Here is a 20,523-nt window from a genome sequence, read left to right as displayed (position 1 = left end):
AGCCTGCTGCTTCCACCTCATGGTGGGTTTGGGCTCAAACCAGCACACAGCCAGCCTGTGGAGCCAAGAGAGAATGAACCGGAAGCCCACGGCCCCCACCAACAAAGCTGCCATTCAGCAGCTCCTCAGGCGGCAGCTTCAAGACAGAGTGACCATGACCAATGGCTGTGACCCCAGCTCCTCAACACACAGACAGACAGACACACACACACATTCACACACTCACTCATTCCAGGCTCAGCAGGGGCCCTGTGACCTGGCTAAGCCACTGCCAGGCTTCCTAGCCCCAGGGGCCTCCCCTGACGACCCAAGCCACAGTCTGGGCCCCCTGCAGGGGGTGGGTGGTGGACCTCAGGCCTGGTGCCTCACGGAGACTTTAAGGGCTGCCTCCCAGCCTCCCACCCTCCCAGCCTCCCTCCCAGCCTCCCAGCCTCCCTCCCTCCGAGCCTCCCACCCTCCCAGCCTCCCTCCTTCCCAGCCTCCCACCCTCCCACCTTCCCAGCCTCCCACCCTCCCAGCCTCCCTCCCTCCCTCCCTCCCAGCCTCCCAGCCTTCCTCCCTCCCAGCCTCCCACCCTCCCACCCGTTTCCCTCATAAGCTCCAGTTCCATACCCTTTGTTCCTGCTCACTCAAGGATCTTATAAAAAAGCCAGCTCACAGTCCTCTGCTGAAAAGGGAGGGTTTAACACTTTGGCAGGGGTAGAACTGCCAGATTTAGCCAAGAAAGAAGGGAAGAAAGGGAAGGGAGAGAGGGAGAGAAGGGAGGAAGGGAACCCAACAGGATACCCAGTTAAATTTAAATTTCAGATAAACAACAAATACTTGTGTAAGTATAACCCTATACAATATTTGGGATATACTTACCTAAAACAAGTATTCGTTGTTTATCTGAAATTTGATTTAACTGGGTATCCTGCATTTTAACTGGCAATCCTATATGGTTGGGAGTGGGGTAGAAGAGGAGGTATACAGAAAAACACATCAGCAGGAAAGGAAAACACAGATGCAGTTGCGATGATTAAGGAAGGAGGGAGACAACGCCTTTACTGAGAGTCTCTTCTACACCAGAAACTTGCATGTGCATTATTTCATTTGAGTGTTCCAGTAATTCTGTGTATTAGCCATACTTATCCCCACTTACAGATGAAAACACAGAAGTTCAGAGAATCAGCTGACTTGCAAAGTGTCACATGGGTAATTCGTGAAAGACAGGACTATAATCCACGGCTTCTGAGTATAATCTGAGCGCTATTTCTTCTACATATGGCTGCTTTGCCTGCTGATACACCCTTATAATTTTTATAGGTTGTACACAGAGCAGATCCAACAGTTTTCTTTACTTTTCCAATACATTCATAAGGAAGTAAATTCTAAACGGCATCCTGGACTAACACATATTTGCAAAATACAGCCGTCTACTTACAGAGATCATTCTATTTACAGAGAAAGCACTAGACCCTTCTCTCCTTGGGGCCACTAATCCCAACTAACCATATTGCCCAGCTAACCATAGTTCCCTGACAAAGAGGCAGAGAAAGATCAAGACAAGAAGGACAATGTTCCACCCAAGATGACCACTGCTCCCCAGTTTTCAGATGAGGAAGGTCATGAGATATTTGAGTCAACAAAATCTTACAGGGACCCAAGAGGAAAAGGCTCCTCTATTCCTATGCTAGCATCCCACGAGCCATCATTTTCCCGAAAACACAGTTGATTTGGGGTTATGTTCTGGGGGGGGAAATTGTTTTTTAAAAAGCTATCTGTCAAAAGGACAGTGGGAAATACTTTCTCCTCCAGCCCCCCAAGCCTCTAACATCTGTGGCACACAATCGAAGGGAAACAGCCATAAAAATGACTTAATATGTGCCTTTTTTGAAGTACAGTAACTGTCGGACAAGTGACTATAAAAAGAACACAGCTGAGACGGTCTAGATTTATTTCTGCTTAGTGAGTTTCCAGATCAGAATGTGCTCTGTTCATCAGTTGTTTTGCTTTTGTGCTGTTTGGTTTCTAAATTTTCCTTTCTTTTCACAGATGCTAGCAGCTTCTGTTTATGATAAAATCCTGCCCATCTCACAGTCCACACTCAGGGAGACCATGTGGCAGTCAGGCCCCACTGCCAGTTCCTGGGGGAGGGTGGTGCCCACACAGGTGGGCAGACAGCCGCGGGGATTCCCCACCAGCTACGATGGCCAAGTCCATGGAGATGGGGCTGAGCCTGTTCACAAGGGCTCCGCTCTGCCTACCCTTGCTCAGGCCCTGTTTACTCCCCTGCCTTCACCCCTCCTCTTGCTTCTCCCACCCCTCCCTACAAACACACAGGCACAGACTCCAAAGTGGCAGACAACTAACACTTGATCTTTTGGGCCACTGGAGCCTCCAGTTTTCTGTGGAAGATGGCAAAAAACCACACTCTGTTTCCACCCCAGCCAGCACCATTCTCAGCCTGAAACAAATACCCAAAGGCAATTATCCAGAACCCCGGGGCGCAGATTAGCTCAGGGCAGTCATTTGCAGACTTAATTATCAGAGGTGTTTAGAAACACTTCAGCTGGAGGGGGGTGGAAGCGGGGGGGGGGGGGGGGGGGGGGGGTAGAACATGGACGGACTTTTAATTTCTGCTGATTCTGAGGGCGCAAGCCCTACAAACAAGGCATCTTTTGGACTCTACCAGCTGCCCTGACGCAGGGGTCTCTTCTGTCTCATCGTAGAGAATGATAATTAAAGATTCTGAAGGTGAGAAAAACTCAACTTCATTTTGGATCTAAAATCTTTCCAAGATTTCTCTTGAAAAAAGCCAATTAAATTGATTTAAGTTTCACTGTTTTTAAAATCCTCAAGGTACAGAAAACATGAATTCTGGCCAACACCATTTAAATAAGTGTGATCAGGTTTCCATATATATTACATGAGAAGATTCCAAACGGAGGCTTGGAGGCCTCAGGGCCCTAACTGCACTTAATAGCAAGCCTGGTTTAAGGATCCCTGGGGCACTGGCCCTACGGAGCAGTGAGGATCTCACCAGCTGACAAGCAACCTCAGGCCAAGGAAAGACTGTGCGGAAATGGTGAGGGTTGGAAGGGCTGGGATCACAAATGCCAGGGCTGAAAGAGGGAGGTCTCGGAGCCCACCTGCTCCCATTCCCAGACGGAGGAGCCCAAGCATGGTGGCTGGGCAGGCACCAGCACATAGCATATCAGACTCTGAGTGCTTCGTCCATCTCCTCCCAGGATCTTCGTTCCCTGACCAGGGACCTAACCCGTGTCCCCTTGCAGTGGAAGCGTGGAGTCTTAACCACTGGACTGCCAAGGAAGTCCCTCCTCTCTCTGTTAAATCAAGACCCCCAGACATAAGATACACCTTGTATGAAGGTGAGGGAATGAGGCAGGGAGGCTGCTATGAGTACAAGGGCAGATGTTTGCCCAAACCTCCCCCTTCCCCACACACAGCAGAGTAAAGGGCTCCACTCTGTCACTCTGGGGCAACCTGCAAGAGGATTACGTAAGGGAGAACAGCCCACCAGGCCCAGGAGTTATCGACTCATTCAGAGGCCTTGCAGGAATTTCCTGTTGTGTGATCTGGGTCTTGCAAATAACTACAACCAAGCCGAGGCTGTCACTCGAGGCTGTCACTCTCCTTCGTCTTAGAGGAAATGCATGTCCTTGAGTCACCAGTTGCCGGTGCCCTGCAGCTCTCCAAAGACTGGGCCTAGCTCTGAGAATGCCCACAGGGAGCCAGCAGGAGGGTGTGCACTGAGAACGAAGGGTGGGCCAGCCCAGGGGGCAGTGAAATCCCAGGCCGTGGGCCTAGTTTTTAACAAAAACCTACATGTGTTTCTGCTTTTCCTTTCCTTTTTAAATTTTTTTAAATTGTAAGACATATATTACGTACAAAGGAGTATATGCAAACACAGACACACTCCCTCAAGTGCGGCACAGAAGAAATGCAGCCCTCCAGCGGCAATCCCCACCCGTGTCTGTGTCCCCACCAGTCCTCCGCTCCCTCCAGAGGCAACGGTCATGCTGGCTTTGGGAACCATCGTTTCCTTGGTTTTCCTTATGATGTTCACCACTTGCGTATATATCCCTAAAGATTACATTTCCATTTTGCCTATCAATGCACATAGCTAGCTCCCCCTCTGCTCGTTTTATCTTTATATAATACTCAGTTAGATGAATATGTTATAGTTATCCATTCTGCTGTCTATGAGCATTTAGGTTGTTTTCAGTTTGGGCTACTACAAATAATGCCGCGACGAACACTCTTTAATGTGTCTCCTGGTCCTCAGGTGCTGGAGTTTCTTTATGCTGCACACCTGACAGGGAAACACTGCAGCACCAGAACGCGCGTTTCACTAGCAGATGCCAATCTGTGTTCCAAAATTATGCTGCCTCTCCCTCCCTGAAAGACACTGATAAACCCACTCCACTTATACAGAGGAGGGGTCACGGTGACTCGAGGCCAAGAAAACCTAGTTCATCACCAGACTGGCAATTTAAAGCTGTATCTTGATACCTTCTCTGTAAGACAAAGCCCAAGATTTTAAAATTCTGAGCTGAGCCAGAACCAACAATCCAAATGGCTGGGCTTTCCACAAGAAAAAATGTCACAAACTCCGCCAAATGAATGCAGTAACATCTATGGATTCGGTGCAGACCCACCTGCCCACACTACTAAATATAAGCAATAAGTACAAACGTGTCCCTGAGATATTCAGCACAGAAAGACTGCAGACGGATCAGTCCCCATCTGCCGAGGGTGGAGGGGGAGTGAGGAGGGGTCCTGGAGGCCCCCCACCAGCTGCTGCCACATACCTGTATACTGGCTGCATCTCCCTTGCTATGCCAATGACGGCGCCGGGCAGGAAGTTATCGAACTCCTCAAACAATTCCCGGATGTTGGTCTTGTACTTTAGGTCTAGGTCCAGCTGAATTATCCGCAGGATCTCTGGAGGAAAGAACAATACAATAATGAGACAGACACACATCCTGGGAGGCTCAGCCACTGACAGAAAATGAAGTGGAAGGTGCAGAAAAGGGTACTGGATTATTCTTGCTGTCACTGAATAATGCAAAGACACTGCCTGAAACAAAGGCCCTTCAGCTACCAGCAAGCCCCCACTCACTAGAAGCCTTCATAAAAAACAGCGGCCCTGGAGATTTCCTTCCAATTGCAGACATACAGTTTCTGTAAAACTAGGCAACCAGATCCTCCAGTTTAGGCCACTGCCCTGGGGTAATTGTCAACAGGGCACCATTTCACTCTCAGAAGTATCTGATTTAGATGACACAGTACACGGACACCCTACTGAAAACTCAAAGCATACAGGTGTTTCTCTTTGGGGTACAGGTAGTAAGTGACCCACAGAAGCCATTATTGCTTCAGGTTCTTATTCCTATACATTTCTGCAAACCTAGGTATGTGTGGAGTTAGGATGCTGACCCAGAGAAAAACAGCTAAAAGACCTCAGATACTGTTTTTTGGGTTTTTTTTTTTTTTAACATCTTTATTGGAGTATAATTGCTTTACAGTGTTGTGTTAGTTTCTGCTTTATAACAAAGTGAATCAGTTACGCATATACATATGTCCCCATATCCCCTCCCCTCTTGCGTCTCCCTCCCACCCTCCCTATCCCACCCCTCTAGGCGGTCACAAAGCAGGGAGCGATCTCCCTGTGCTATGCGGCTGCTTCCCACTAGCTATCTATTTTACGTTTGGTAGTATATATAAGTCCATGCCACTCCCTCACTTCGTCCCAGCTTACCCTTCCCCCTCCCCATGTCTTCAAGTCCATTCCCTACGTCTGTGTCTTTATTCCTGTCCTGCCCCTAGGATCATAAGAACCTTTTTTTTTTTAGATTCCATATATATGTGTTAGCATACGGTATTTGTTTTTCTCTTTCTGACTTAGCTCACTCTGTATGACAGACTCTAGGTCCATCCACCTCAGTACAAATTACTCAATTTCTCAAAAACTAGTTTTTAAAGACAGGCTTAAAAATAATCATATTCATAAGCATCATAGTTACTAGTCTGTCATAAGATCAAGGCCAAACAGTGACTCTGAGAAATCCTGGAACAACTGGATTAGTTTAGATCTATCCCTGAATTAAAGCTGGCTGTTCATTTTTTATTCCAGCTTGTAAAACTCGTATCTAGTTTCTTGAATTGGACATTGTACATCTTCTAAGTTGTAATATGCATTCAGCTGAGGAGTATATTTCCCATATCCACTGAACTTTCCAACTCAAGTTCCACTTCGTTTCCTCCCCCAATTAGTTTTTGTATACTTGCAGGGTCAGGTTTTGTTTTGTACCTTCCTTCTTTAAAAACGATAAACAGTACTTCTAGAGACAACTACCCTGTCCTCGTCACACCTACAGTCTGCTTGATGTGTCATTTACCAGTTGAAATTACAGTAACAATTGTGTGCCGTAAATATAAAAACGTTTAAAGAGAATACTGACAAATAAGGTTTATAGAAATATCATATTAACTTAAGACTTGGCTATGACTAAAGATGGGAGAGCAAAATGTATTTGAAATTTGACAGAATTTTTACTTCACAATAACCTAATATTACTGATAAAAGTGAAGGGGCGGGCTTCCCTGGTGGCGCAGTGGTTGAGAGTCCACCTGCCGATGCAGGGGACACGGGTTCGTGCGCCGGTCCGGGAAGATCCCATGTGCCGCGGAGCGGCTGGGCCCATGAGCCATGGCCGCTGAGCCTGCGCGTCCGGAGCCTGTGCTCCGCAACGGGAGAGGCCGCAACAGTGAGGGGCCCGCGTATCGCCAAAAAAAAAAAAAAAAAAAAAAGTGAAGGGGCAGTTGAAAATGGGTAATATTGAAATAACTGTTAACTAGCTTATGGAATAATGTGTTCATAGTTAGCCAAAGACAGCAGACGACTAAAATGGTGCTCTGAAGTTCTGACGTGGCACTTACAGCTGCAAGTTGCTAGGTTACGAGCAAGGTGTACACAGACGGAAATGAACAAATAATATAAAAAGTCTATGTAGATAGGAGATTCGTATTTTATTTCTCCAGTGACATATTTACAGTTGAATATAAATTAAAGGCGTGCTTGCACACCAAAGCCAGGTCCTTTAGGTGGTTCAGTCAAAGAGGTAAGACCTCTGGCTGGCTCACATGAGAAACGTCCACTCCTTGGCCCAGGTTTTGGGATTCTGCCAGCCTTGAGTTCATCAATAATTTTTTCAATATCCTTAGGTGTCAGATCCTCAAAGTAGCTGTCATTTATTTGAACCACTGGTGTGTTTACACAGGCCCCTGAACATTCCACTTCTATAAGAGTGAAAAGTTTGTCTGGTGTAGTCTCTCCAACCTTTATACCAAGCTTTTTCTGAATGACCTCCAACCTCCAGTATGCTGTCGGAGTTACGAGGCCCGCAAGGGAAGCACGCAAGGCGTAGTAGTGCAGACTTGAACATGTTTTCCAACGGGCTTTCGGTTATACACTGTATAAAAAGTTGCTACTTCATACACTCTCATTGGAGGTACTTGTAAAACTTCTGCAACCTTGTTCATAGCAGAGATGGGCAGCCATCCAGTCTGTCTTTGGGCTAAATCCAGGACTGGAAGCACAGCTGCTGCCTTATGCCCTTCTGGGTAGTTTTTTACAATTGCCTCTATCCTCTTATAGTTTTCCGGTGTGAAATCAAATGGAGCATCTGGGTTATTCTCAGGAGTATCTCTCTGCACAAATAAGAGCTCCAGAGAGCTGGAGTTCTCTCCGGCTCCATTCTGCACAGCTGTCTTATGCAAATTCCTTATATGTCTTCCCCACTGGGCAGCGAAGCCAGCCGCGCGGGCCCAGAGCACCACGGAGAGGAACATGGCAGGCCAAACTGTGGGCCTTCGGGCCGCGCCAGGCCTACTGTTATGTTTTTAATCCACTGTCTGAAAGACTAACTGAGCTATAATTAGACAGACCGACTCTCACAATCACCTGGCTCTTAAGAACTGTTTGCTTCCATTGCCCCCAGATGACTCAGGGGCGAGAAGGGAGGAGAGAGGCACTGAGATCGTTCTCCATCCTTCATCCAACAGGACTGTCTGAGCTCCTGGGCCAGTGGTGGCAGCAGGGGACCACACACCAAGCTGACTGGGCCCTGCCCTCAGGGAGGGACACTCAGGTGACTGAAAACGGTAAGGGGGGACCTAGTGCTGATGTGACATGGAAGAGGGTTAAGTGATGAAGGAGAAAGAGCAGTACTAAGAGAAGGCCTGGCCTGGGAATCAGACCACAGGGAGCAGATTCCAGTTCTGCTGCTGATTAATTCTGTGACCCTGGGGAAATTATTTCACTTCTCTAAACCTTAGTTTTTTCATTTGTTAGTGCAGATGATACAGTGTGCCTCATGAGGTTGTGATGCCGAGAAGACGAGGTAACAGGTGGGAAACATCATCCAGGCTGTAGGCACCACAGGAACCCAGGGTCTGGAGAGTAGGGAACACTCACTAGAGCCTGAGGCAGGTGAGGAAGACTGAACGGAAGAAGGGGACTTGGGCAGGCGAGGAGCAGTGAGGTAACAGCACCACCTACCCAGAATGCCGGGCTCCCCCCTCAACTCTCCACCACCCTTTCACGGCGGCCCAGCTGCAGAGCACGGCGCTGTCAGGACCCACTGCCCGTGGAAGCCCCCTGAAGACAGGGACCCCATCTTCGGCATCTTGGCCTCCATCTACTCATAGTGCGGGGCTTGGCATTCAGTAAATACTCAGGAACGTTTGTGGAATTCAACAGTCATTCTCTAGATTAGTTTATGAAGAAATCACAAGAAAACTGATTCATTTGCCTCTGTTCTACTTTCCTTTGTGATGCAGAAACAAATCAGTAATTGATATCCCATATGAGTTTTCTGGAAAAAAAAAAGTGCCAGTAGGTGAGAATCCAGCTGCCCAGGCCAGAGGGGAGCAGGCTGCTTCTTGGGCCCCTGTGGGAAGGGGGTAGATGAGAATGGGCCCCAGGCCAGTTCGGACCCGGCGGCCTGCCTGCCTGCCTTCGCACTGCCCACCCCACACGTAAATGTGAGCAAAACTGCCACTTCCCCTCCTGCACTAAAGACAATAATCACAACTACCTAGAAACTAGGAAGGGTGATGAGCCAGGAGCCTGGAGGTCAGCAAGCCCATGTGCTGACGTGGCTGCCTCCTAGACGCTACCCTAAACCGGGAAGGAGAAGAGAAACAGGCCACAAGGTGGAGTCTCGGGGCAGAGGTGGCCCTGGAGAACAGAGGTAAGGAACCTGATGGTGACCTTAGGGAAGGCCACTGTGTCCCAGGAGAGAATGTCCAGGCATGAGTTGCAGCCATCAAGAAGTCATGACGGGGAGGCCCCACCGCACACACCCCTCCAGCCATTTCTCTCTTTCAGTCCATCTCCTGCGTCCCGAGCTCCCAAATCCAGGGTTTCAGGCAGCTCTCACACACGGTAGAGCAGAGCCCTCATGAGACAGGGACAGAATGGCACCATCATCCCAAACAGAGAAATCACATCATCGCCGGGGGTGGGGATGGTGAGAGGACAAAAGGGTGTTTGACCTGGAGATGGGAGGCCTCAAGGAAGTATGGTGGTAGTTCTGTGGCACCGTCAGGGCTATGAAAGAAAGGGAACTCTCATCCTCACGGCCCTGGGAGTACTTCCAATAATACCAGCGAGTGCCACATGAGAAGCACCCTTTCTCTGAGTGGTTTATAAGTGTCTGGTATTATTATACAGGCAACAGTTTTATTTCTCATAACCACCTGACATGTTAAGTGGAGCTATTCCCATGTTTAAATGAAGAACCAGAGGCTTAGAAAGGTTAAAAACAATAGCTCAAGGTCCCACAACCAACAAGTCTCGGAGCTGGGATCTGAACCCAGGTCTGCTTGACTTGAAAGCCCAGCATGCTCTTCCCAGTAGACCCTGATTCTGCTTGTGACGGGAGAGGAGCTCCTGGGAGGTAAGTTTTAGCTCCACCGCTACCCACACAGGAGGCCTGGGAGCACGGAGAAGTGCCAAAGACCTTGATAGACAAAAAGCAGAGCGACAGCCTGGTCAGATGAGAATTATGAGGAAGCCCTCTATATAAAGGCGGTAATTTCACTATAATTAGAGAAATTCCTGATCGAGGGGCCATGCGGTCTGTCAGTCATCATTCTTCCTTGAAGGCTTACCATGTGCTATGTGTACTCTCTGGTCTTTCAAGATCATCTAAATCCTACTTAATCTGCCTGAAGCAACCCGAATACCTCCTTCCCTGGCCTGCCTGGACAGGACCTGGGCAGAGGGCCGAGCTCAAGGACATCAGATTCCCCTGAGGAGAACCAGTTAATGCATTTGGGCAGAGCCTGGCCTTGTCTTAATATGCCCCTCAGTCAATCTGAGCACTTTCCCAGACCTTTAGGGACTGGCTGGGAGTGAACCTGGGAAGGTGACGTGCAGCCCTAAGACACAGGACTTTGAGATGCTTTAATATTTTTTATAACTCCTCCTTGGTAAAGCACCTTTCAGGAAGGATTTGCTTAAGCTTGGGAAGACTTCTTTCGAGAGAGAGCCTTCGCCACACAAGGTTAACTGATTAGGAAGGAAAGAGGCAGCAGCTCCAGCATGAAGTGACCCCTTCACACCAATGTGAAAGGACTGACCCAGTTGTCAACTTTCAGGCTGAGGCAGGAGGACACTCCCTTCTGTTCAGGGAGGCCGACAGCTCCCAGCACAGCCTGCACTAACACGCAGGCATCTGTCCAGACGGTTATCCTTTTATGTAATTGTGAAATAAGATGCCAAGTTGTAAATGTCGCTGCTGAAAAGAGGAAGAAGCTTACCAGGAAGGCTGGAATTCATTAGGATGAGATTTTTTAAAGGGCCCTGTTCCTCTGGTCCTTGATACAGTCATTTCTGTGGGAACTACATCCGGCGCGTTTTATACCTAATGCTGAAAGACTGTTTTGAGGATGAAACAAGGTTGCTATGTGGAAGTAGCAGCCACAGGGATGGCCCAGAGAAGATGCTGGTTGGAGGACAGCTGTAATGACAGCGAGTAAGACCACTGAAATGTAAGGAATAAATGAATGAGATAACTGCTCCCAAAGAAAAGAGGAGATGAAATCTATAAAGCACTGGGGAGAATGTTTGAGCAAAAGGAGGAGGAGGAGTCTACAAAACGCAAAAAAATGTCTCGCATCTCAGGCTGGTTGAATGTCCACCATGTCACAATCCCATGAGAAGAAAGCAGAAAAGGTAGTGGACAGAATAATCTAGGATAATGCATTTGAAAAGGGAACCTGATAATAACTGAGGCCAATATACCCATTTACAGATGGGGAAACCGAGGACCAAAGAAGCAGAAGGACTTGCCAGGTATTACACAGTCCAGCTAAGTGGCCAAGCTGATCCCAGAACTCAGGTCTTCTGACTCCCTAGCCAATGGTCTCATGTTAACTAGCCCCCCTGCCACCACCCACTCCCAGCATGGACCATGAACCCCTAGGGAGCAGAAGATATTGTGTAATGGCCCAAAGGGTTGTGCACAAGACTTGCCAGGCACCCAACACAACTAGCTCATGGAGGATCCGCAAATTACCCATGAAAATGTAAACGTGCAGATTAATAAATAGTAGCCAAAGAAAAGAAAGACTTCCATGACCCACACAGTTTGTAGTCAACTTTTGGAAACGGGAAAATGGCTCTCTGTATTCTCACATTAACCTCAGGCAGAGATGTTAAAAAAACAAACAAATCTTTACATTCCTCTAAGAACACACCTTGAGCTGTGCTAAATTCAAAGGGAGGCAGGAACCTGACTTAGCATCTCAGAGCCACCCATGGGGACTCGAGCTAAGCGCCCCGTGCGAGAGCCACAGCGACCAGCAACCAAGCAATGTCCTCCCCGTGCCCACCATCCTCTGTTCTAGGCAGACCTGTGCATTCCCAGGAATGTGTCTGCTGCTACATTCAATCAGTTGGGTGAGGGGCATTCCGACCAGCCCCTCAGGCTTAAAATCTTCTCACAGACGTGTTTAAATCACAAAAGCAAGAACTGAAGTATCAGTGTGTGCCTAGGTCACGTTCTCAGGTAGAAGGAAGCTTGGCTCACGTGTTAGGAAGAGACCTGTGTGTGCACCTGGTATTTGAGGAACACACTTGTGGCTGGTCAACCTCCTCAGGTGAGTTCAACTCCCTGATGCTGGTTGCCCAGGCCTCTTGGTAAACGACGGAACCTGGAAGAGCTTCCGGCATTCCCACCTCATGGCTCAGCAACCGGAGCTTTAAACGCTGGTTTCCACGGAGGACAATAGCTTGGCAAGAGCTCAGAAAAGCTGACCTGGGCTATTTCAGGAAATGCAAGAATTGCTGCCTACAAGGTATAGAAGGTGGTTCAGGGTTCACACAGGACTGGTGAATGTGTGATCACAAGATAGGATCCACTGAAGTATGTCAACTCAAACTGGGAAAAGATGCTCAGGACCTAGGTGGGCTTTCTGGTCTAAGACATACTTCCTCTTGAGCTTCAACTCCAGGGGATAAAGTAAAACATGTGGCGCCGTCTTCACAAGAGGAGGTCAGCTCGCCTCGTCCTCTCATGCTCCAGTTTCAGGCTGACAACATGGTGCCACTCGGTTCGAACAAGTTGGAAAAGGAAAGACAAGATCCCAAGTGCCGGCTCAAAATGCGCTTTCCAGACCTTCAAATCCCCATTACCATCATCACCGCCCCTGACCCTGGATGGCACTGAGGAGGTTCCAACTGCCCGGGTGATTGCTCTTGGGGTTCAGAAAGCCCACCCCCGCTGCTGCGTCTGAGGCCCTGAGCACCAGCCTGGCTGGGCTGTAGGGTTGATGCCTCTGCACAAGTGCACTGCAGAAGGTAATGTCCACGGCCTTAAAACCAGCTGGGAGGTTCCCAAGTCAACATTCCCCGATGGAAAGAGGCTTGAGACAGCTCATCATCAGCCTCCAATTAAACCAGCCACAAGGCATGCCATCTGACCATGGATGGAATTACAATCCGGAGTGAGTAATTAAGGATACCCCCAAACAAACAAAAGGATTTAAAAAAACCTCCTTTCCTCTCCCCTCCCTTCTCCTATCCCCAGAAACCACAGACACATCTTAACACACACAAAACAACACAAAACATAATAGGTCAGGAAATGATGAGAAGGTAAGACTCACTTAGGTGAGCCCTGAGCCCCCCATCCTGGGCAGCAGACGGGCCTTCTCCAGAGGCAGATGAACCATGCAAGCACCTTCTCTCCCTTTGTGTTTTGAAAGAGCATCAGAGCTTCCCAGAGATAAATATTTATAAAACATTAGAAGGCCCTCACCTCTGAACATCAGCCCAAGCTTTCCACTAACCCGGAGGGGGCTTGGGGAGGAAGGGGAATGATGACAGCTCCAAGCAATGCGGGGCATCACGAGGCTGAGGACCTGGAAGCAGCTGCTTAGAAAGGGAGCTCACTTTCTCATTGTCCGCTTGGCAAGATCGCAGCAATTTGCCACCTGCTTTATCATCATCTGGAGCTTGTTAATTGCTGCTCAGCGGCACCTCTGGCCTGTAGGACCCAAAGGGCACCTGAAAGGGGTGGAGACTTCCTCTAAGGGTAAGAGGCTCCTGACCGGGGAGGAGACAGTCCCGACGTGCCACACCAGCCACACCAGCCCAGCATTTCCTGCTAGAGGGCTTCAGGCTGGGTGTGACGGAGGGCCCGCCATTCCACTGCACAGACCCAAGCTGTGTCCCCGAGGGGGTCCGAGGGTGGAATGCGCCGGGGCGGTTCTCACATCCAACAGGGAACTTGGGTCGCCTCCCAGCTGCGCTTCTCCATTCCCTTCCCCGTGCAAGGCCCAGCTGCAGGACAGCTGGCTAACTGTGGGAATAGCTGGCACGAAGGAACACAGTGGAACATGCCAAGCGTCCAAGGGGCTCCTCCAGCCTGCTCAGAAACGCTCCTTCCCTCGGAGCAGAGAGAGTGTGTCTGTGCCAGGCCCATTGCTGGGGCTTTACAGCTACTGACCCAGCGCACGAACCTCCACTCTGCTCTGCTGGGGGGGTATCAGGACCCCCCATCTTCAAATGAGGAAGTTGAGGCTCAGAGAGTTTTGGCGACTCACCTAGGACAACCTGGCAAGGAAGCGTCAGAGTTGAGAGCACGCACAGATTTGCCTCATACAGGTTTCTGAGAAAACCCTTCAGACATCTCTGAAGTCCCTTTTCAAATTCCGTTATCTTTAAAAACAAGAAATGCTGCCACACCAAGAGCAAAAATACCAGACAGATGCAGAGCATCTCAGGCAGAGACTGGGTTTCCCACAGCCACTTCCCTCAAGGCCCCCGCCCCCAAGGAACTTGAAGACTATTGGGGTACCCTTTCATTGAACAAGGGCCAATGGAGAAGTTTCGGGAAAAAGAGGCTTCATGCCACAAAATTAAGTCGAAAGGAAGTTCTGAAGCCCCATACTTGCTCGGAAGCCCCGCGCTTCCCTGCCTTGCAGGTCCCTGGATGGCCAGGATACAGCAGTGCTCGGGTCTGCAGGCTCAGCGCAGCCAGAAGTCCCCCAGGCTAATCTATGCTTTCCACATCAGCAGCCGGGCCCCCCCGGGGGAGGAGGGGAAGGGAAAGGAAACTGAGTTCACAAGAGTGATTAACACAACCTGTTAGCAGCTCTGGTGAAAGGCTTTGGGGCCAAGAGGTTGAAATTAATGACCAGAGTCAGTTTTATGTATTAACTACAAAGCAAATTCTTTCTTCTAGCCCTACTCAACCCTCTCAAAATTAAGCGTGGAGTGTTAGCTATGGCTCAGCCGTAACATTTTTTACAACTATCAGCTCCTGTTTTGTGGACAAAACAAGGTATTATGAAAAGACACGGTTTTCGCTTCAGCAACAGTGCAACGGGAGTCTCCTCCCTCATCCTTAGCACCTTCTGCGACTTGGTATAAATCATATCCTTTAGGATAGGACAGAATTTATTTTGAACTTGGCTGAAAAACTTCAGGAACATATATAAGAAGACAACACATAAAACACCCAGCCTCAATTTTCCTCCCACTTATACTGCCAACATGAAATTACAGCTCATGTACTTCTTTATGAAGTTCAATATGCAGGGGAAATTGAATTTTAGATTTGAAAAGCAGAAGAGCAGAATATCCCACTTTCTTTCATTTCTATGGTATGGATGTCCATGGTCCCTGCTGGCCTCTCCACAGCTTACAGCTCTCTGATGTCTGCTATAGACTTTATTTCTTGTCTCTCGTGTAAACTCTCCTTCCTGTTGGGGGCAGGACCACACTGCGACTTTGTTCACCAACACTGAGTCTATGCCTGGTCTCTGCTCTTTTCACGGCTTTTTTCACGGACCCCTAGGGATGGCAGCTGTAGAAAGCAGTCCTCTCTGGGCAGAATTAATAGGTATTTTCTGGAAATAGCGATACAGCAGTTACCATGGGTCTGCCCAAACGGCCAAAGCAGGACTCTGCAAATTCCTCATTCTGAGGTTTTTACTGGAAGTGTGTGGCTCTTGCTTCTAATCCCATCTGCCCTCTCTCTTTCCATCTTCCAGCCACTCTCTTCCTCTGCACTGGCATTTGAACCTACCCCAGACCCACAGATTCCATTCAGAATTAGGGAAACTAACAAAGGTTTTGTCCCATTGCCTCGCAGTTCCTCATCCCCAAGCTCTGGCCGGACACACGCTCCTGTCCCTGGGCCTGGCCAGCACCCCCCGCCCCCTTCGGTTCACTCAGATGACAATGACAATAACAGGACTGATTCCTTATATTTTACAGCACATAGCGATGTTCAAAGTGCATTCCCAGATCACAAAACTCTTTCCCATGCTTTGGCTCATTTAATCTTTACAACAACCCTAGGGGGCAGGTGCATCTCTGTGGGTTGGGTCCAACTGCACATAGCAGAAGACCTAAAGTAACAATGGTTTAAACACACATAAGATCATAGCTAAGCCATCCAGGGATGGGATGTCTGCTTTGTGAAGTTATCAAGGGTCCAGGCTCCTCCTACCTTTTCATTCTGCTATCCTAGGTCTGGTTTCCATCCTCAAGGTCACCTCATGGTTCAAGATGGCTACTGATACTCCAGCCAACCTGGCTGCATTCCAGGCAACAGAAAGGAGGAAGGAGGAAAGGCCCTCCTTCTTCTTTGCCCCCTGCCATAAGGCAGACCTTTTAGCAACCTTCCTGGAAGTCCTTAACAATTCTTCTTATATCACACCCGACAAAATTTAGTCACATGGCCACACCTAGCTGCAAGGGAAGCTGTGGAATATATTCTTTTACTGGGCATAATGCTGCTCCCAAATAAATGGGATTCAGTTAAAAATGAAACAGGAGAGAATAGAGCAGCAACTAGCAGTTCTACAGCAAGCAAGTATTCATTCCACCCACTCTGGAGATGAAGAAGTAGAGGCTCAAGGAGATTAGGTTTCGCTAAGGTCACATGGTCAATAATGGCAACACAGGAACTAAGTCCACATCATCTGACCCATGTCCAGACTCTTTTTCCTTGTTCACAAAGTCCCTGTGGCTGCAGTGGAGCCACTAGCGTGTTCCTGCCTGGACTCCTGTCTGCTCACCTTCCAGACCGTTGCTCAGTCCTCACCTGTTCCGTGATGGCCTACCATCGCCTACCTACCTACCTACCTACTGAGATCTGCGCCTGCCAGTCCTGGATGCCATCGTGAAGGATGCCTGTCCTTCATCGCCTGCCTCTCACTTCCCTCCCTGCCTGGCTCCTTGCCCTGTGCCCCAACGTGTGCCTTCAAATCTGGGCATGGTCACTAGTAAGGTGAGCCAAGCCAGCGCCAACCCAGACCCCCGCAAGCTGGAGCACACCCCAAAACTCTGTAATGCCCGTGGAGTTCTGTGAGAAGGATGCCTCACCTGGGCCCTGCCCCGCAAGGATCGTTGGCATCTCCTAACACTGTTTCCGGTGGTGAACCTCTTGTGTGGCCGGCGCCTTGTTCCATTCTGACACTGAAATCACATTCCTGCACGCTGCGTGGCTGTGCGCTAGAGCAGAGACCTTCAGGTCTCTGACAACAACACCTAAGCAAGCACAGGCAGTTTTGCTTTCAAGGTCCCAGCACCCTGGCCACTTCTTTCACTTCACAAAAAACAAAGGCTTCTGATTTGGGCAGCAGTTCTTCCTGCTGTGAACAATGGATCCGTCCCTCTTTCCTGGGGCTGAACTGCCTGAGTCCCTTTCACCCAGCAGACTCATCCTTCTCCAACGGGGCTTACAGCTCACCACCACCCTCAGACTCAAGGCTGTGGGTCTCCTTCAGCATCCTCTCTAGCTGATACAGTGGGAGGACCTGCAAGAGAGGGATGGGCACCACCGAGATGCTTACACCAGGAGGGAAAGTGGATCAGGCAGAGAACAGCCAACACTTCCCCAAGGGGAGAAAGCCTGCCCTCGGGCACACGCCTGACTTCTCCCTGGCATCATGGAGGAGTTGAGGAAAGAGAGGCCCCCATCATTCCTTGTGCCCAGAAAGCCACATTATGGCAACTTGCAAGGAGAAAAACCAGTTTCTCTACTTTATGAACCCAGAAATACCTCTCTGAGACAGGTGAAGATCTACCCATCCCCTTACCTTTTGAAGCAGGAGAAAAAAATCTGTTTTTCTTTCTAAATCATTAAAAGGTTTTAGTCTTTTCAGGAGGAAAACCTGTGACGGTTTGCAAACTGACTTGGCTATGGACAAATTGCTCTCCAGTTTTCCTGCCTCCTGAGAAAATGTTACATTATTTTGACTTTTATGCTACATTACAAAAAGAAAGATGGAAACCATAGCAAAATGAATAGACAAACTACAGACTGAGAGAAAATATTTGCAAATGATGCTACCGACAAGGGTTTAATTTCCAAAATATGCAAACAGCTCATACAACTCAATAACAAAAAAACCACACAACCCAATTAAAAAAAAAAAAAAAATGGGCAGAAGACCTAAATAGACATTTCTCCAAAGAAGACATACAGATGGCCAAAAGGTACATGAAACGATGCTGAACATTACTAATTATCAGAGAAATGCAAATCAAAACTACAGTGAGGTACCACCTCACACCTGTCAGAATGCCCATCGTCAAAAAGTCTACAAATGGGCTTCCCTGGTGGCGCAGTAGTTGAGAGTCCGCCTGCTGATGCAGGGGACACGGGTTCATGCCCCAGTTCAGGAGGATCCCACATGCCGCGGAGCAGCTGGGCCCGTGAGCCATGGCCCCTGAGCCTGCGCGTCCGGAGCCTGTGTTCCACAACGCGAGAGGCCACAACAGTGAGAGGCCCGGTTACCGCAAAAAAAAAAAAAAGTCTACAAATAACAAATGCTGCAGAGGGAGAAAAGCAAAGGAAAAATTTACACTTCTACACTGTTGGTGGGAATATAAATTTGTGCAGCCACTATGGAGAACAGTACGGAGGTGCCTTAAAAAACTAAAATAGTCGCCATATGATCCAGCAATCCCGCTCCTGAGCATACATCTGGAGAAAACTCTAATTCGAAAAGACACATGCACCCCTATGTTCACTGCAGCACTATTTACAGTAGCCAAGACATGGAAGCAACCTAAATGTCCATCAACAGATGAATGGATAAAGAAGATGTGGTACATATATACAATGGAACACTACTCGGCCATAAAAAAGAATGAAATAATGCCATTTGCAGCAACATGGATGGACCTAGAGATTATCATACTAAGTGAAGTAAATCAGAAAGAGAAAGACAAATATTATATGACATCACTTATATGTGGAATGTAAAATATGATACAAATGAACTTATTTCCAAAACAGAAAGAGACTCACAGACATAGAAAACACACCTTACCAAAGGGTAAGGGGGGAGGGAGGGAGAGATAAATTAGATGTTTGGGATTAACAGATACACACTACTGTATATAAAATAGATAACCAACAAGGACCTACTGTATAGCCACAGGGAACTATATTTAATATCCTGCAATAAACCATAACGGAAAAGAATATGAAAAAGAATACACACACACATATATACACACACACATATATATAACTCAATCACTTTGCTATACACCAGAAACTAATATAAAACCGTAAATCAACCATACATACTTCAGTAAGAAATAAAATGAACTATCTATCATCATCTATAAAATGATGAGGTTCCCATATGCCTGGGAACAAGGTACTGGGCTAGCTCATTTTTATATATTTTACCTAATTTAATCCTTACAAGTAGGGTTTATTGTCCCCATTTTATAGTTTTCTCCCATCCAGAATACAGTCTATGTTTCATTGCTTTCATCCTTGTTTACCAAGGTTAAGAGGAGCCCCTCCTACTATGAATCTAAGAAGAATTACCCAAGAATGTGGAGTAGTCAAAAGACTGGCCCCTAGGCTGGGAGTCCAGATTCCAATTTTCATTCGAAATCCTTTTTATAAATTGTTCCCATCACAGACGCAACAATTGAAAAGATTCTACCAAATTGTACTTATGCACTGATTGATTCATTCACTTGTTTTAATTTTAATTTCATTTAATTAATTTAGTTTCTGGTTTTTAATTAAATCAAATTATTTGTTTTAATTTTTAAATTAAAGACATAAAATATAATGCCAAATTGACATCATTGCCGATGAAAGCAAAGAAAAAAAAATTTAACCTCTAAATATTTTAGTAGGTACTTCCTACCAAACAAGGACACTCTCATCATAACAGCACAACCATCAAACCCAGGAAATTAACATTAATACATCACTACCACTTAATCTACAGCCCCATTCAAAATTTGTCAATTGTCCAAAAACAAAAAGAAAATTTATGGTCCAGGATGGCATATGGTTGTCATGTATCTTCAATATGAAATAGTTCCTTAGTCTTTTCTTGTCTTCTGGGACCTGGGACAATTTGAGGAGCACAGGCCAATGATTTAGTAAAATCTCCCTAAATTTGGGTTTGCCAACGTTTCCTTCTGATTCGATTCAGGTTATGCATCTTTGTCAGGAACAGCACAGAAGTGACGCTGGGTTCTTCTCACTCCATCTTATCAGGAGGCACAACATGTCAATTTATCCCATTATTGGTGACGTTAGTTTTGATCCCCTGTTTTTTTAAAACAAGTAATGAAATGTGCTCTGCCTTATTTAATGAAATGTGGACTTAGGAACTCTGGGCAAGTGTGAGTAGGCAGGGTGCTAGGTTACAGCCCTGGCTCACAGGCCTGACTCTGCCACTGTGTCTGGCCTTGGACGAGCCACTTCTCTGAACATCAGTTTTCCCAGACTGTAAAGACAAGGGCACTGGAGCAGATGCTCTCCCAACCCCTCCCAGCCCTGCATCCTTGTGACTCTGAATAGAGGTGGCCTTTTCCCCTCACTCATAGCCCAGCTGCTTGTCCTCAGAATAGCACAGATATATTAGGCACAGAAGATACTCCTCACTGTGTTGACCTTAGCCATGCCAAGCCAAGCAAGCCATAGTCCCTACTGTGTGCCCAGTACTATG

General features: G+C 47.7%; 1 protein-coding gene and 1 pseudogene across 2 annotated transcripts in view; both read right to left on the bottom strand.

The window, feature by feature from the left end:
- The window catches only part of XXYLT1 (xyloside xylosyltransferase 1), a gene marked incomplete at its 5' end in the record, with an annotated part of 190,369 nt that overhangs the window by 70,039 nt on the left and 99,807 nt on the right, over positions 1 to 20,523 (bottom strand). Inside the window, one exon of the mRNA XM_082839794.1 lies at positions 4,815 to 4,947. Coding sequence (XP_082695920.1) covers positions 4,815 to 4,947 — 133 coding nt within the window. The remainder of the gene's footprint in view (positions 1 to 4,814; positions 4,948 to 20,523) is intronic.
- On the bottom strand, positions 7,073 to 7,857 carry LOC309962018 (NADH dehydrogenase [ubiquinone] flavoprotein 2, mitochondrial-like; annotated as a pseudogene). Its single transcript has one exon. The product of its transcript is annotated as an NADH dehydrogenase [ubiquinone] flavoprotein 2, mitochondrial-like (transcript).

This window comes from Leucopleurus acutus (genome assembly GCF_964270905.1).
Source record: "Leucopleurus acutus genome assembly, chromosome: 5".
NCBI lineage: Eukaryota > Metazoa > Chordata > Mammalia > Artiodactyla > Delphinidae > Leucopleurus > Leucopleurus acutus.
This window is presented reverse-complemented; position numbering and strand designations above follow the sequence as displayed.